This window comes from Crocuta crocuta, unplaced genomic scaffold (genome assembly GCF_008692635.1).
Source record: "Crocuta crocuta isolate KB4526 unplaced genomic scaffold, BGI_CrCroc_1.0 scaffold45, whole genome shotgun sequence".
Taxonomy (NCBI): Eukaryota; Metazoa; Chordata; class Mammalia; order Carnivora; family Hyaenidae; genus Crocuta; species Crocuta crocuta.
Genome location: NW_027530544.1, coordinates 2,072,983 through 2,091,140, shown reverse-complemented (window position 1 = coordinate 2,091,140; position 18,158 = coordinate 2,072,983). Strand labels below are relative to the sequence as shown.

The following is an 18,158-nucleotide window of genomic DNA, read 5'->3' as shown; positions in this document are numbered from 1 at the left end:
AGCAAGATGAGAAGGGAGAACGAGAGCATCATTTTCTTGATCCATCATGGAGGAAGAGGTTATGGGGGAGAGACTAGTCAGGGGAGAGGAAGCATCCAGATCGCAAAAACTGCGGGCCTGGCACGGGAGGCCGAAGGCGACACTGACCTAATCCAAAATGGCGCCAGAGGTTATAACAGAGGTGGTGATCACGGTAATCAAAGATGGCGCTGGCGTTTGAAAGGAGCTGAGGGGCGGGGAGTGCCAGGAGTGTCTTTGCCCTCTTTCAAGATGGCGGCCGCCGTGGGCGCTGTCTCTGGCTCCGCCCCACGGCCGCAGCCCCGCCTTTCCCTCATTTCTCCCTCCGCCCCGTCTCAGTGCCGAGTCCGGGCGGTGGTGTTCTCGCAGGGAGAGCGTGCTCGGGGCACTTGACATGGCGGCAGCGGCGGCGACTGCAGCAACGAAGGGGAATGGGGGCGGGGGGGGACGGGCCGGGGCCGGCGAAGCTGGCGGCGCGCGGAAAAAGAAGGGCCCAGGGCCTCTGGCCACGGCGTACCTGGTCATCTACAATGTGGTGATGACGGCGGGGTGAGGCAGGGGCTGGAGGAGGCGGNGGGGGTGTCTGGGTCCGGACTCCGAGGCACTGTGGGCAGCCGAGTGCCTGCTCGGGACTCCCGCCTGGTCGAGGGGCCGAGCAAGTTCTCAGGGACTGGGTATGGCCGAGCTGGAGTTCCTGGGCACCCAGGGGGTACGGGTTTGAAAGGCGCCCTGGCGCTGGTCCCGAGGGCCTTGGAAGGACGGGTGGGCTGGCCAGGGGTCGGCCATCCAGCAGCGCGGAGGGGAGCTTGGCGGCAAGTCACGAATGCGAGCCATTTCCCCCCAGGGGAGTGGAGAGAGCTGTGGCTGCAGGGTGCCCATATATTTAGGCGGCTGTTTTCAAAATCCAGACTGAGCTTTAATCTGAAAGCTAATGGAAAAGCGTTCAAAGTTTTTGACCAGTGACACGAGCAGAGCTGTGCTTTAAATGAGCTGAGACTTTTTAGGATGGATTGGGATAGGGAAGGTGGAATTGGGGAGGAGGGGAATAGACTCTCCAAACGGGTTTTACCTTCCCTTGTTTCTCCCTTATTTCCGCCCATCCCTTGTCTCAGCAGGTTTTTAGTTCTAGTTCTGACACTAACTAGCTATGTGACCTTGGATAAATCACTTTACTTTTCTTTCCTCTGTTTTTTCATCTGTAAAACTAAAGAGTTTTAGTTAGGTGATACGCAAGTTTCCTCCAGCACTTTGACCCCATAGTTTTGGTGAGGAGGGTCACAGGATCAGACTACTTGTTACGTTTGTTTGTTTGTTTGTTTGTTTTTAAGATTTTATTTTTAAGTAGTCTCTGCACCCAACATGGAGCTCTAAATTAGAACCCCAAGATCAAGAGTCGAATACTTTACCAAGAGCTGGCCAGGTGCCCCTGTTAAGTACTTTTAAATCGTATTCATTTATAAAAGATTTTCCCTAACATTGTATTATGAAAATGTTCAAAGATGCAGGAAAGTTTAAAGAACTGTAAGGTGAACATCTAATTTTATTTATTTTTAAAATAGGTACTACATTGATAGGTGCATAATTCAAAATATACTCAAGAGCATACAGTGAAACTCTTCCCTCTCACCGTTCCTTTCCACCCAAAACCCCTCCGTGATGGCAGCTAATTTATTTTGTGATTCCTTCACATCTTCACATGCTGATACAAGCAGATGTGTACACACACATACACAGGTGCACACACACACACCGTTTTTTAAAAATGCTAATGTCATGTTAGCATTGCAGCACCTTGCATTTTTCACCCAAATGTATACAGAGGTTTGTAGACTTGATTGCTTTATTAGAAATGGCTGGTGTTGAAACCTAGGTTCAAAGAGATGGTGACTTGCTTGACTAGCTTGAGATAATGGAACTTGTTAGTTGTAGATCTAGATCTAGAACCTATTTCTCTTGATTCACAGTGAAGAAATATTACAGATGCAAATTTTCTTTATCACATAAGTGGTCACAGAGTGACTTTTAAAAGAACATTCAGGAATGTGTGTGTATATATGTAAATTCTTGTCAGCAAGGGCATTAAGGAGGGCATTGGACTGGAAAGAGATTTTAAGGTACGTTGAGGAAGAAGGAAAGAGGCCATTATTCCTGGGTTATGGAGGGTAGGAAGTGGTGTCTTAAGCCAAGAAGGGACATTGGGATTTTGAGAATAAAGTAGGCTTTCTTTGTAGGCTGCTAATGTTGAGACAGTTCTGCCATTAAAGAATTTATTTCTTTTACAAGTTCTTTTTTGATGTTTTTGTATGATAGTTTCTGGAAATAACATAGACCATATATCCCACTGCCTGGTTGAGATTGTACATTTATTTAGGTAAAACTATTACTGCTTTCAAGGAGATATACCTTAATAATAATGACCCATTTGTTTCATTATGGAACCTAACAAAAAATTACAGGACCTGAGAAATTCATTTTTGAGAAGGACATAACAGAAATGTAACATTCTCAGTGATACGCCTAAGTGCTTCCTGGTTTTCTGTTTTGTGTTGATCTGGCTCTTGGCTTCTGGATTTGGGGAAATTTAGCTTTAAAAAATCCTTTTTCCTTTAAAGAACCAACCTTTTATTCTTATTTCATTTGCAATTTTAAAAGAATAGGGTATAGGTATGTTTCTGTGAGATACTTGTGACAATACTTTAAAACCTTTTCTCCGCCCTGTTGTTATTACAGACCCTCTGACTGCACAGGCCATTTTAAAATTTTCCTTTAACAGCTTTTTTTCCTCTTGTCTTAGACATTCTGGCACTTAATTTAGCTGCTCAAGGACCAATTTAGCTTATTCTCTTCATTTTGGCCTTGTTCTCAACAGGCAAGTTTGCCAGAAAGCTGAGCTCCAGATGGGTGAGGTGCCACTGTGCTTTTGCAGAGCACTCTTGGTGGGGTGCTGGTGCATTACAGCTTGGCATTTGAGGGCCATAGTTGATAAATCCCAGATGCCGATTCTTGAGGTCACCGTTAGCAATATCTGTTGTTGCCAAATTTTCAATTATCTCAGATCCTACTTTTTTTTCCCCCCCTAATGGCTCTTTTTCCTCCTTTTCACAGGTGGCTTGTCATAGCAGTTGGTCTGGTCAGAGCATACCTGGCTAAGGGTAGCTATCATAGCCTTTATTATTCCATTGAAAAGCCTTTGAAATTCTTCCAAACCGGAGCCTTATTGGAGGTAGGTACTCAGACTTGTTCTTGCTGTTGGTTTCTATCATGATAAAATAAGAAACATGCTACTGAATTATACTGAAGGAGCCATAACTCTGATCGATTTCCTTTAAATTGGAAAACTTGCCTCATAGCCTACTCTAATGTTAATGACTTAGATTTATCTTTATGACATTCTGGATAAGGCAAAATCTCATTGAATTTATATTACCTGGCATATATTTTACATTCAACCTCTATTGGAAATCAAATGAAACAAGCTTATAAGAGAATTTTTTTTTAATTCTAGGGAAATCCTAGGGAAGTGTTAGCAAACTCAGATACTTTCAGCAGCCAGCTTATAATGGAAACAGTGAAGCTGGTAAGTGTAGGATGTCAGGAATGGTAGATAGAAGAAATAGTAGAGCCTATATAAGTGCGTCAAAGCCAATTTTTTAAAAATAAACGTTCATTTATTTTTCTGTGAGTGACAGAAACTCAGTGCAAACTATTCTGAGCAAAAAAAGGAATTTACTCACTTTATAGTTGATAAAGATAAAGGGTTAACTCACTGACTCAAAGGAACCAGCTCAGTTATAAGACCCAAGAATTGGACTTTGTCAGACTCTTTTTCACCTCTCTTCTCTGTTTATGTCTGTTTCTCTTTGAATGTTGGTCTAAGGCTCTCCTACTATGGACTGCCTTCTCCACATGGTGGGGAAGGGGGAAGGAGTTCTTTTCCTCAGCTCTGTGTCCTAGTTCTAAGGAAGGGTTCTGGTTGACCTTACTTAGACCAGTCACTATTGCCTGTGATGTGAGATAGTTATTAGCCAGGACATAATTTGGCCATCCTTCTGGCCAAAGGGACTATAGGCTTCTTTAATGGAAAAGGAGGAATAGGATAGCTTTGGGTGCACAGAATCAGTAGCTGTCATAGATCATTATGGTTGCAGTGAAGATCTGGTATTCAGTTTTATTTCACTTAGCCTCCAGGGCAAGCCCATCATGACATTTGGAAGGTTATTACCTTTCACCTCCAGGAAATGACATGTAACACCTTAACCTCCTACCTTCTCATTTGAAAGTAGAAAGTTGTTCTCATTTTTTTTCTCAGCAGAGATTTCAGTACTGTCCATATTTACACGTTTTAGGCAGATAGTATGGTGAAATGATCTTCCAGGTGTGAATCTGAGTACTCGTATAGTAACTGCTGTTTTTACCAGCTAACTCTGTGAGCAAGTCATTTATCTCTTGCCCACCCCTTCTTCTTATTTGTGAAATCATTAAGTTAAAGTTGATTTCCAAAGCCCCTTCTTGTCCTAACAGTTTGAGTCTGAGGAAACTTCAGCAAATTCTTGATGGGCACTTTGTTAAACTTTGAGTTTTAAATTTTTTTGGAAAGGGGCAAAGTAAGTAAGTAGTACCTTGCCTCTCAGGGTTTTGGCCAACCAATTCTCTCAAGCTGTAAAGAAGCAAGTTTGGAGGCAGGACCATGAGAAGCTTGCCCCAGTACTTGACATGGTACACAGTTGTACCCAATTAGAATATTTCACTAATTTAAAAGTCTCTGTAAGACTTTGTAATACTAGAGGTATAATTTTTAAAATTTCAGTGTGTCACAGGGAAGGTAGTGGGATTAAATATGTTATACAAAATCCACTCAGGAACCAAATCTTACACTTTGAAGGATTAGCTCATTTATCCCTATAGAATTTTGAACAGGGATTTAAGAAAACATTTTGGATTTTTGGTTTTATCACTGTTATCCTCACTCAGAACCAATTAGGTGACAAATCCTGGATTTAATTTTGGGAAAAGGATTTTGCAAAATGAAGTGAGGACTCCCAGGAATGCAGGGAATTAGCCGTGTAGCTGTCAGTCATGGCAATAGACCCCACAGCCTGGGGCAAGAGAGCAGGCTTATAAAAACTGCATTTTCTGAGTGGTCGGTTAAGGGATGTTTCATGCCTACTCAACCTACATCCTAGAATGATTACATGTGCACAGTATTGTTGAATTACAGATTAGTTATCTTTATGGGAATTATTAGTGTTGACAATATATTTTGTTTGCCAGACGAGAAAAGGAAAAGAGGATTATAGGGAGGTTACTCATTTACATCTCTGTATGCTGAATGTCATTATAATTTTTTTTGAAGTATAATTAATATACAGTGTTAATAGTTTCAAGTGTGAAATATAATGATTCAGCAGTTCTATACATTACTCAGTGCTTATCAAGATAAGTGTACTCTTAATCTCATTTATCTGTTTCATCCATCTCTCCCCAACCTCTTTCTGGCAACCACCAGTTTGTTCTCTGTATTCAAGAGTCTGTTGTGGTTTTTTTAAATTTCCTAATACCCTGTGTCTTTGACTTTTATTTTTCTCTGTCTCTTTTGCATTTTGTACATTATTTTAAATTATAATTCTAGTATAGTTAACATGCAGTGTTGTATTAGTTTCAGGTGTACAATATAATAATTCAACAGTTCTGTACAATACTTAGTGCTCATTGTGATAAGTGTACTCTTAATCTCCTTCACCTATTTCACCCATCCCCCATTCACCTTCCCTCTGGTAACTATCCATTTGTTCTCTATAATTAAGAGCCCGTTTTTTGGTTTATCTTTTTTTTCTTTGCTTGTTTGTTTTGTTTCTTAAACCCACATATGAGTAAAATCATATGGTACTTGTCTTTCCCTACCGGACTTATTTCACTTAGCATAATACTCTCTAAAATCATCCATGTTGTTGCAGATGGCAAGATCTTTTTCTTTTTTACGGCTGAGTAACATAATATATGTATATGTGTATATGTAATACATATGTATATTACATTACTCATATATGTATATATAATGTGTATACATATATGCATATATGTGTATGTAATATTATGTCATTATATATGTATACCACTATAAATGAAGTTATTTATATCTCTGCATGCTGAATGTTATTTGTTAGTAGGTTTTGTGGGAGTTTGCTTAAAAAGCAAATAGAGATTTGTTGTTTGTGAGAAACTTCAGTTTTTTTCAGGAAAATGTAACACTGTGCTTTTCAAAAGATTTAAAAACATCTACCAGACAAGTGCAAATTGGGATGGAGTATAATAAAATAAACAATTTTGCTTCTGAGGAAATTAAATAATGTCTTGCAAAGTGGGTACAAAGATATATTGCGTCAGTGATACAGTAATGTATCTTTTTATAAAATGAACACAAATCCTAATTTTTTTTACATGCTCGTTGGACAATGTCTCGAGTGTATTTTATAGATAATTTTGCAAGTTATTCCACAGGTGATCATTTAACTAAGTATGTGTTTGAGTTGCTGTAATGCATGCTATGGAGGTTGAATTCTTGCTAATAAAGAGCTTAAAGTCTTGTTGGGTAGATTGGGTAGATGATTATATTAGGGCTCTTGGCTGGAGATGACAGAAACCTCCTTAACCAACTTGCACAGTAAGGGGACTTCTTTTTAAGTTTATAAGATGGCCTATGGAATCCAAGGACAGGGATGCAGCCAGAACCCTGCAGGGAACCCAGGGATTCTTGCTCCATATCTTATCTCTGCTGTTCTCACTTTAATTGTCTCTGATTCTTTCTTTTCATCTTGCACACTAATTTTCTTGGCTTCTTAATCTAAATGGCAAATAATGGTAATAGCCAAAAGCTTCTGGAATCAAGAGAGCAACTAGTTGGAAATAGAATCCTTCCTACTCCCAATTCCACATTCCCAGTGAAGGGCCTGATTTGTCCAGCTCGAATCAGGTTCTCATTCCAGGTCAGCTGGTAGGCAGGAGCAAGGTCACATTAGCCATACAGAAGTTGGAGGGAAGGGGTAATTTCTAGAAAAAAGGGTACTAGGTGGAAAGCCGAGTAAGTATTTACCCAAGCACTGAAACACAGTACAACCAAAATTATAATGTTTCAAATCATTTATAAATTGACAGAAGATAAAATATACTGTTAATCTTGTGAGCCAAGAGGTCAGTAAATGAATATGGTGTGTCTTGAATTGAATCTTGAGTAATCCTGAGAGCTAATTAATGTACATAGCAATAATATATTTTTAAAATGTCATTCGTGGGTAAACAAATTTCCATACCATAAAACTAATGAATTAGTGATACATGTTATGAATCTTGAAAACATTATGCTGTATGAAAGAAGCCAGACACAAAACACCACACATTATGTGGTTCTATTTATATGAAATGTCCAGAGAGGCAACTCCATAGAGACAGAAAGTAGATTAGTGGTTGCCAGGGGCTGTGGGGAGGAAAGAATGGGCGTGACTGCTAACGTGCACAGGGTTTCTTCATAGGGTGCTGACAGTATTCTGAAATCAGTGGTGCTGGTTGCACAACCTTGCGAATATACTAAAAAAAAACAACACTGAATTGTATGCTTTAAATGGGTGAATTTTGTGGTATGTAAATTATATCTCAATTTTTAAAAAATTCATCTATAATAAGCTATGGATAAGTTTTCTTCTTCATTTCTTTTTTTTGACCTGTGATATTCATTGATAAGGAGAGACTGCCTTTCCAGCTTTGTTAGAGTTGAGTTAAAGGCTAGAATTTAGTAGATTGATATTCTATTATGACAGTTTAAAATTATTTCTGAGGGAATTTGGATTTAGTTAACATAACACTGTAATTATAGCAAAGACACTTTAAATACTCATCACTGGATGTGCCTCAGTGACTGGCAGTGAGATTCCAGGGGTTAAGGATGGCTCTGCAAGACGTTAATTGTTGAGACTGATACAGAGCGTCTTGAGCATATGGACATCACTATATATATCAGTTACCTACCGCTGTCCAGCTGGGAATGCCTTCTGGACCACAGGAGTTCCTTTTCCTTCCCATTATCTTCCAGATCCTCTATTGTTTGGAACCCCCTCGCCCTCACCTACTACAAAAAAAAAAGAGAGAGAGACACACACACACCCCAGAGATCTTTTCCTAGAGTTTGTCTAGGGCTGCGTCCTCAGTGGCACAAGTAGTTCCAGAGAAGCAGTAGGGGAGAGTGGACAGTTTTGTTGTTGTTGTTGTGTCTTCTTACTCTTCTACCACTTTCCAAGCCCTGTCTCTGTAATCAGTTCTGACTCATCCTGCTTCATCTCTCAACTACCTTCAGACCCATTAATGACATATTCAGGAAGTCAGTTTTGGTTATTTCTCTAAAATAAAGCAAAATGTTAAGAACTTGCCATGTCCTTAAGAAGAAAGGGACTGCCAGCTTGTTTCCCTGCCAGTTTTTCTGTCTGTTCGACTCAAATGATAGATGACTTTTTTTAATGTTTACTTATTTATTTTTGAGAGAGAGCGCACGTGCACATCCAGGAAGAGTGTCAGAGAGGGAAGAGAGAGAATTCCAAGCAGGCTCCCGTGCTGCTGATATGGGGCTTGATCCCAAAACGGGAAATCATGACCTGGGCTGAAATCAAGAGTCAGATGCTTGACCAGTTGAGCCACCCCGGCTCTAGATGACATTTTTCCATAGGGCTGCTTGGAGGTTAAGTTCTGTGGCATTATTTAAAAAGAAAATTTTTTTAAAAAATGTTTACTTATTTTTGAGAAAAAGAGACAGAGTGCAAGCAAGGGAGGGACAGAGAGAGAGGGAGACACAGAATCCAAAGCAGGCTCCAGGCTCTGAGCTGTCAGTATAGAGATTGACACAAGTCTCAAACTCACAAACTGCAGGATCATGACCTGAGCTGAAGTCGGCCGCTTAACTGACTGAGCCACCCAGGTGTCTGCCCCTCTGTGGCCTTATTAATTAATGGTAGTATGCTTCAGGAACATCATTGGTTAAGTATACTTTTGTGTACTTGTCTGGGGACATGATCACCATCTGTGATATTTTTCCTCCTCTTGAAAACATGCTAACTTCTCAAAAACAATAATCTTAAAAAGGAAATTTTGAAACACAAGCTAAATGTACATTTTAGACTACCTTTGTTCTGAAGCTTGTTTTGAGAAAACAGACCTCTAAAAGAGACTTCTGAAAAGCTCACAGAGCAGTCATAGTGGGGTTATCTAACACAAACAGAAATAATGACAACAAACCTCAGACAGAGTAGCTTCAAAAACAATGTGAAACCCAGAGATAAACTAGGGAACTTGGGTGCAATTAATGTCACAATGTTAGAAGAGAAGAGGGAGCCTGTGGGAAACAGGAACACCCCCACACAGGCCTTACTGCTTGATGACTCAAAGAAATAGAAGAAAATTGATACGGCGTTCAAACAGGTGAGACAGCTAATGGCTATAGAGGGGAATGGACAGAAGGGCTTTTTTAAGTGGACTAAAAGTATTGATGGTGTCAGTACAGGGCAGGATGGAAGCCATAGTGCGGAGAAGTAGGTGATACTAAAGATCAATAGAAGGTAAGAGTTTCGAGTTATAGTCTGAGATTAAATAGATTACAGAGCAGATGCCATTGGGAACGTTCAGAGTTCACCATTTGAAATGTAAAAAAGAACATTACAAAATATGTAGTGCCAGGCATATTAGAAATATTACCTGTTGGTGGATTAGCTAACGTGTGAATGATTAGCTAAACAACAGGAAAAGGAAATATATGAGAAAGTAGTGAAATTTAACAGACTAATAATAATGCCATAGAACTGAAGAATCTAGAAAATGGATTGATGGTATACAACTTGTTCAAAAAGTACGGGTACCAACAATAGAAAAGGTTGGAACGCAGAACTTATAAGTAATCAGGAAAAATTGTAGAAAACTTTTCTGAAACTGAAAGACCAACTCAGTATGGTTATATGAGAGTATATGGAGTTCCACATTGGAGCTGTTTTGCAAGAAAAAAAGCCCTTTCCCTTCTTAGATACCTATTTGTTAAATTTTTAAACTCAAAGATTAACGAATTTTCAGCAGAAAAGAGATCTTAAAATGTTGCAGTAAAACAGCCTAAGACTTTGAAGAATAAAAAAAATCACATGAAGCCAGGAGATTGCATTAGGTCCCTGGATAACCTTGCAATTTCCTGCAGATGGAGACATTTTGAGAATACCTACAAAAAGTAATGAAACTTTGAAAGAACCGTATCAAAGGATATTTAATTCTTCTGTAAATAAAATTAACCAAGTCTTTAGACTAGCACTGTTCTGAATCTGTGCAGTTTGATACAGCAGCCACTAGCACATATGGCTTTTCAGCCCTTGAAATGGGGCTGGTGGGACTGAGAAACTTGAGTTTTAAGTTCTATTTATTTTTAGTTTAAATTTCAATAGGCACAAGTGAGTAGTGGCCACTCCACTGGACAGCATAGCTTTAGAGCATCATCCACATTGCAAGTTGTCCATTTGGAATTTGATTAGATAATTCATATCTGACCCAAGTAGAATGAAATGGGAAGAAGAGTAAATAAGCGAAGGAAAACAAACTTAACAGTGTAAAATGTGTGTCACTCCAGAATTTAAATTCCTAATTCATAAGGTGAAAATAATAAGAACAATTATTAAAATATGTTGATATTTTTAGATTAGGAAAAATCAATAGGAAGAAAGCAAATTGCAGATAATGGAAGAGGTATGGAAGGGTATGTATTAAACTGCTTACTGGTGCTTATCCCCGTGGAGGGGTGTGGTATTTGGGGGAGAATAAAAGGGAATTTCTCCTTTTTGCTCTCTGTACTTCAGTGTGTTCTTATATATCACTTCTGTGAATCTTGAAATAAAAAGGAAGGTATAATAAATGTAATACGGGGGACACTTAGGTAGCTCAGTTAGTTGAGCATCCAACTCTTGATTTTGGCTCAGGTCATGACCCCAGAGTCATAGGATTGAGCCTCACATTGGACTCTGTGCCGAGTGTGGAGGCTGCTTAAGGTTCTCTCTGCCCCTCTCCCTCACTCATGCTCGTTCTCTCTCTTTCTAAAAAATAAAAAAACATAAAAATAAAAAATAAAAATGTAATACATAATATAATAGGAAACAAAAAAATGAGAATAAGATTAAAACGTTTTTTGAAGAAGGAAGAAAATAAGCAGCTTAGACAGATTACCTTGTGATTTAAAATGAAGTAGAGAATTTTACATCTGCTGTTAAAAAAGTAAAAGAGAAGGGACTCCTGGGTGGCTCAGTTGATTGAGTGTCTGACTCTTGATTTCCGCTCAGGTCATGATCTCATGATTGTGAGATTGAGTTCTGTGTTGGGCTCCAGGCTGGGTGTGGATCCTGCTTAAGATTCTGTCTCTCTCTCCCTACTCTCAAAAAAAAATAATAAATAAAAAAGGAACAATAACAGTACACCTACAAGATGACCAAGTATAGCACCAATGCATCATTTCTACTATTTATACAAATAGATTCATTAATTTTATCAAAATGAAAAGGTATAGTGATGGTTAACATTTTAAAAAACAAAATTCAGCAACCTGTTGCTTGTAAAAAACCAGCTTATTGAAGGACAAACCAGTCTACCGTGATCAAGCATACAAGAAAAGCAGGATCACCCAGTTACAGGGTAAGATAAAGTTGATAGCAGAGCAAAAGCCAAAGAGAAACTGGCAGGCCTCACGGTTTGTCATGCAGGAAGAACATGGCAGACATGTTGGTGGAATTAGTTGATGGGTAAATGATTATCATAGAAAAGCTGGCAGAAATGTTACAGAAGTAAAATTAGAATTGTACTTAAGAAGTGTCACAGTATATGCAAAAGAACGCTGGAGACAAAGAATTTGGGTACTGAGAGACTTGGTTTTGACACATGGTATAACTCTCTGCAGTGAATACACTGGATTAGATTACCTGAAGTGTTTTCCCAGTTTTAAATTCAGTGAAGCTTCAGCATTTCACTATCAGATTATGAAAATACAACAGGTGGGGTGCCTGGGTACCATACTTGGTTGAGCGACTGACTTGGGCCCAGGTCACGTTGTCACCGTTTTGTGAGTTCAAGCTTCATGTTGGGCTCGCTGCTGTCAGCCTGTCAGCGCAGAGCCTGCTTTGGATCTTCTTTCCCCCTCCCTCTACCCCTCCCCTGCTTGTGCACTCTAAAAAAAAAAAAAAAAAGAAAAGAAAGCAGGTAATGAGAGTGAGTGAGTATATCAAGAAAGGTAAAATTAAGTGACAAAATAATGGTAACTAAGGAAATTTCACCTGTTTTCTCCTTTGAAAATAATGTAAAAGAATTTTGAAAACAAGTTTGGATTGAAGTCTTTGAGGGAGTCCAATAAATACCACCTTTTTCTTACGTTCTGAGCATTGAGAAATAACTCAAAGAAATTGGATATGGATCCTAAAAACTTTATTAGCAATAAAGGCCTAGCTGGAGGCTGTGTCAGTGTGCAAGATAAACAGGTTTGCTAACTGAACTCCAAAATTAGATCACCACCCACCCTATCCTAGGCAGCAGCGGCCACGGTGGTGTGGAGTAAATAGAGAACTTGGAGTTCTTTGTGAAAACCCCAGTCTAGAGCTGAGTCGAGCATTCCCCACTTATTCTTCCCAAATTTACTTTTCAGATGAGCCATCCTTCCTTTCCTGGGGTAGAGTGATTAGCAGGTACAGACGGAACAGAAATATTTGGGGAGATAACCCTTCTCATAGAAGCCAGAGGAGAGGGGAAAAGTGTTTCCCCTCTAATCATAAGTTCTGTATATTCATTTTAGAAAAAAAAAAACAAAAAAGATAAGCATAAAGAAGAAAATGGATAGAATCAGTTTTTTTTTAATGTTTTATTTATTTCTAGGAGAGAGAGAGAGACAGCGTGAGCAGGGGAGGGTCAGAGAGAGAGGGAGTCACAGACTCTGAAACAGGCTCCAGGCTCTGGGCTGGCAGTCAGCACAGAGCCCGACGCGGGGCTTGAACCCACGAACCGCGAGATCATGACCTAAGCGAAAGTCAGACTCTTAACCGACTAAGCCACCCAGGCACCCCAGATAGAATCAATGTCTTAAGAAAAAATGGAATCATACATACATATGGTATGATGATTTTCAAAACTAACCAGATACTGGTAAACGTAACAGATTAGTTCTGGAAATCTCCACAGTAACAGGAGTATGTTAGACACATCTTGTGGAGCTGCCAGCTCAGGAGATTTTGTCCTCCCTGGAAGTTCTCCCCATTCTATGGCTGTACCTCTGTTTCTTGATAGCATGGGAATCTTTACTTCCTAACTCCCTCTCAGCCCATGGCTGGCTGATTCAGGGGTACACACATGGCCCACACTACACTGGTCAGATTTTTCTTCTCCCAAGAATTTGGAATTTTGAGTTGAAAGAGATTGGGGCCCGCTGTAGTCCAGTCACATCAAAGCCATGAACTACAGCTAAGGTCTCCAATGCTGCTTAGGTTCTGATACCTCCTGAGATTTGCTAAACTTTTATTTTGATTGCCACAGTGAGTGGAGATGTTGTGACTAAATGTCTTACGACACCTGAGGGAGTCCAACTCAGTAAAGATTTGTCCTGCATCTGTCCTGACTTTTGTATATTCCCCAGGCTAACCACTCTAAATATAAATGGATAGTTTTGTAGTACATATTGATACTAAGATATCCTCATGAGAAATTAAACAAAATGCTTATTAAGTTAGAAGAAGGTTGCTGTCTTTGTTTTCTATTGCTGCATCATAAATCAGGGTCTCACCGGGCACCTGGGTGGCTCAGTTAGTTACATGTCTGTCTTCGGCGCAAGTCATGATCTCACGGTTCGTGAGTTTGAGCCCCGCATCGGGCTCTCTGCTGTTAGCACAGAGCCTGCTTCAGATCCTCTGCCTCCCTCTCTCTGTCCCTCCTCAGTTCTCTCTCTCTCTCTCTCTTAAAAATAAACATTAAAAAATAAAGATCTCACAAACTTAGCAGCTTGCTTTTAAAATAACATTATTAACTCATGATTCTGTAAGTCAAAAGATCGACTTGGCCAGGTTGTCCACACAGAGTTTCATTAAGATTTAAATCAAGATGTGGGTCAGGCTGGCTCTAATCTGTGGGCTCTAGGGAAGAATCTGCTTCTAAGCTCATTCAGCTTGTTGGCAGAATCCAGTTCTTGCGGTTGAAGGTCTGAGATCCCACTTCCCTTGCTAGCTGTCAGCTGGAGATCACTTCCTTCTTCTGCCACCAGCTTTGCTTTTAAAGGGCTCCCCTTGTTGGATAAGGTCTACCCATATAATCTCTGTACCTTAAAATCAATTGATTTAGGACTTTAATTACATTTGTAAAATCTCTACACTGCAGTAGTACCTGGATTAGTGTTTGGATAACCAAGGAACAGGAATCATGGGGAATCATCATTAGAATTTTGCCTACTACATTTGATACAAAAAGTGAACCTAAATGAAATAAAGATATCATCTCAAAATAATTGAGTATTTTGTTCACTCTGCACATTGTACTCTGTAAGTATTAACAGCATTTCCAACTGGCTTATTTAGTTGAAAAGGATTTCAGTGGAATAGTGTTCTTACTACAAAAGCAATCAAATGGACTGAAATTATATAACAGGGGATTTGAGTTTCCTGTTCAGACTTCAGTTATTAAGTTAGTGAAGGTACATGAAATACAGGGATCGCCTTGGGTTTTTAAAATATAACTTATTTTAATATTTCTTATTAATTACCTTTTGGGGATCATCATAGTTTTTTAGTTTTATCCTAAAAGTATCCAGTCTGTTACACAACTGCTTTATTGCCTTTTACATTATTGGTTTATTTATTTTTATCTAATCCATCTCTGCTTTGTTGCACTATTCACAGAATGTGGGCATAAGGATAGGATTTCTGTGATACCTTCTTCCTACCCTATCTTATTGCATAACTTAGAGAATTATTTTGACACCACACTTACAAATAAATAAGACCAGGTTCATTCATGATGATACTGTACTTACTTTCTTTTTCTTTTTCTTTTCTTTTCTTTTCTTTCTTTTTTTTTTTTATTTGGTTTTCTGTTATTTATCTTCGTGCATTATTCGAACTTCAGTTAAGGTTAGATTACTTCTCTATGTCCATTACTATATTAATACTATTTTTTATTCTAGTATTGGTCTGTATCTCTACTCTTTTATTGCCCTGTACTAGTTCCAAGTGCTTTCTGATATTCTTATTTTTATTTATTTATTTTTTAAACCCTTATTTTCNGGCCATCTGGATGTCCTCTTTGGAGAAGTGTCTGTTCATATCTTCTGCCCATTTCTTCACTGTAAACCCTTATTTTCTAGAGACAGAGACTGAGCATGAGTTGGGGAGAGGGGGCAGAGAGAGGGAGATGCAGAATCTGAAGCAGGCTCCAGTCTTTGAGCTGTTAGCACAGAACCCGATGCAGGGCTTGAGCCCACAAACTGGAAGATCATGATCTGAGCTGAAGTTGAATGCTTAACTGACTGAGCCACGCCGGTGCCCCTGATACTCTTATTTTTAAAATCAAACTTACTTATCATAAATTGTCACATACATCTGACTGCTTCTTTATGTCCCCAAACATTTGTATACTGAAATACATTTTTAAAATTTTTTTAATGTTTTTTTGTTTTTTACAAATAGTTTATTGTCAAGTTGGTTTCCATATAACACCCAGTGTTCATCCCCACAAGTGTAATGTTTTATTTTTTTTGGGGGGGGGAGGGAGTGGTGGAGGGGCAGAGAGAGGGAAACACCGAATCTGAGGTGGGCTCCAGGCTCTGAGCTGTCAGCACAGAGCCTGATGTGGGGCTTGAACCCACGAACTGTGAGATCGTGACCTGAGCCGAAGTCGGACGCTCAACCAACGGAGCCACCCAGGCGCCCCTGAAATACATTTTTTAAAAAGTAAATTACTTTCTATTTCTTCTTTGCATATCAGTTAGAACATTGTATTTTTTAAAAATGTTTCGGTGGATAGATGATACCATCTGTAAGTTTCATTTCAGGATAGAAGAGGTATTGTAAAATACATGCGATTAAAAAGGGGAGGTACAGTCTACTAGTACTATGACTTGCTATTCTGTCACACAAAGAAAACATGATAGCCCTTGAGCAGTCTACAGTTGATGCTTACATAACACATGGATTGGAGCACCAACCTCCTGTGCAGTTGAAAATCCATGCATGACTTTTGACTCCCCAAAAATTTAACTCCTAATAGCCTACTGTTGACTGGAAGCTTTACCAATAACATAAACAGTTGATAAATTATAAGGAAGAGAATATGGAGTTATTGTACAGTACAGTAGTAGAGTGAGACACCACACATCTCCTCATCTCCACCCAAAGTTAGCAAAGCTGGATCCTGGAGTGATACCCAGTCTGTGCTCCTCTTCCCAGGAATGTAGAAACCTCATTTGAAGCACAGTTCAGGGGAAGTCAGAGAACTGGCAAAGGAAGAGCACCTTTAGGCATTCTCTGTAGGTCACTTGCTTCACCCGACTTCCTTTACGTGGTTCTAATACAGTTTCTGATTAGGAAATGCTGGCAAGCCAAGAGAGGTCAGTTCTCCTTGGGTATTGGTTCCCAGCCTTAGAGAATTTTCAGCACCATGGACAGCGCTCCTTTCGCCTTGCCTCTCTGCAACCTAGGTTTCTGCCTGATGCTATCCTACACCCAGAGTTCTCCTGGAACCCTTACTCCAGGGAGGCAGGTTATCATTCTGTGGTCCACGGACCACTCTAGCCAGTGACTGGCCCTGCCACTTTGTTGAGAATCCCTCCCCAGAGCTGGTTCCTTTGCATCTCTCAGTTGAAGACCTCAATGAACCCAGCTTCCCCCATATGGGCAGTATGGTAAGGAGTGCACAGAGCAGATAAGGGCCCTACTGTCAGAGCATTCTCCACATCTTTCTTCCACCTTCCCCTCATTTCTAGTGATTTGGCAACCTCTATCTTTTTAGTCATGATACAAAATATGTGTTTATTGAAAAAAATCTGAGTGTAAGTGGACCCATACAGTTCTAACTATTGTTGTGTAAGGATCAACTATATATCCTTTTCTGTAATGTCCAATTGTTAATCAGCCACTTGGGTGGGTGCCTTACCACATGTATGGATAGGTTTTGCTATCTGTACACTGTCATTTATCTTGTCTCAGCATGTTCTTTATTCATGCCTTTCATTCTCATTTAAATTTATAGACATCTCTTAGTTTTCCTCCACTTTGCAGCAGGAGGTCCAGATTATCTTGTCATATTCACACATTTGAGATTCTTAGCAGTATATTCTTTTGAAAAAGATTATAAGATTTCCAGTGTAATAATTCTTTTCTTAACAGTTATCAAATTTTTGAAGCTTGATTTTTAAAAAATCTATGCCTCCTTCACCTACCTCCCCCAAATTTAGTGAAATAACAGTTTTTGAGTACATGGTCTTATTAGGCATATTTTAGATGAGCTAAGTCTTGTCAAGTTATGGCTTCAGCAGGTATCTTCTAACTAATGTACAATAAAATAATATGATAGAAAAATCAGTGAACTAGAAATAGAGCCTAGATTCTGGACATTACTTACAACCTTGAGCAATTTGAGCCGTTTTTCTAAGTCTTGGTTTCCTCATCTGTAAATAAACATATCTATCCTGCCTATCTGCCAGGGCTGTTGTTAGGACCAAATAATAAACTGCTGTGGATATGTGAATTTTAGAATGTACTACAAGGGGCACCTGGGTGGCTCAGTTGGTTAAGCCTCCGACTTCGGCTTAGGGCATGATCTCATGGTTTGTGGGTTTGAGCCCCGTGTCAGGCTCCGTGCTGACATCCAGCTCAGAGCCTGAAGCCTGTTTCAGATTCTGTATCTCTCTCTCTCTAACCCTCCCCTGCTCACGCTGTCTCTCTCTCTCTCTCTCTCGGAAATAAATAAAACATTAAAAAAAATATTTTTTAATGTACTATAATAGCTTATAGGTCTTATCATCCAGAAAAGCTTTGATCATTAAATAATATTGTTGATGGTTTCAGATTACATTTTTATTATTGTATAAATTTCAGGTATACAGCTTTACAATT

General features: G+C 39.5%; 1 protein-coding gene across 1 annotated transcript in view; it reads left to right on the top strand.

The window, feature by feature from the left end:
• Positions 1-384: 384 nt before the first annotated feature.
• The window catches only part of HACD2 (3-hydroxyacyl-CoA dehydratase 2), a 103,414-nt gene continuing 85,640 nt past the window's right edge, over positions 385-18,158 (top strand). The window contains exons 1-2 of the mRNA XM_077767619.1: positions 385-567; positions 3,124-3,241. Of these exons, the coding sequence (XP_077623745.1) occupies positions 413-567; positions 3,124-3,241 (273 nt within the window). The 5' untranslated portion in view covers positions 385-412. The remainder of the gene's footprint in view (positions 568-3,123; positions 3,242-18,158) is intronic.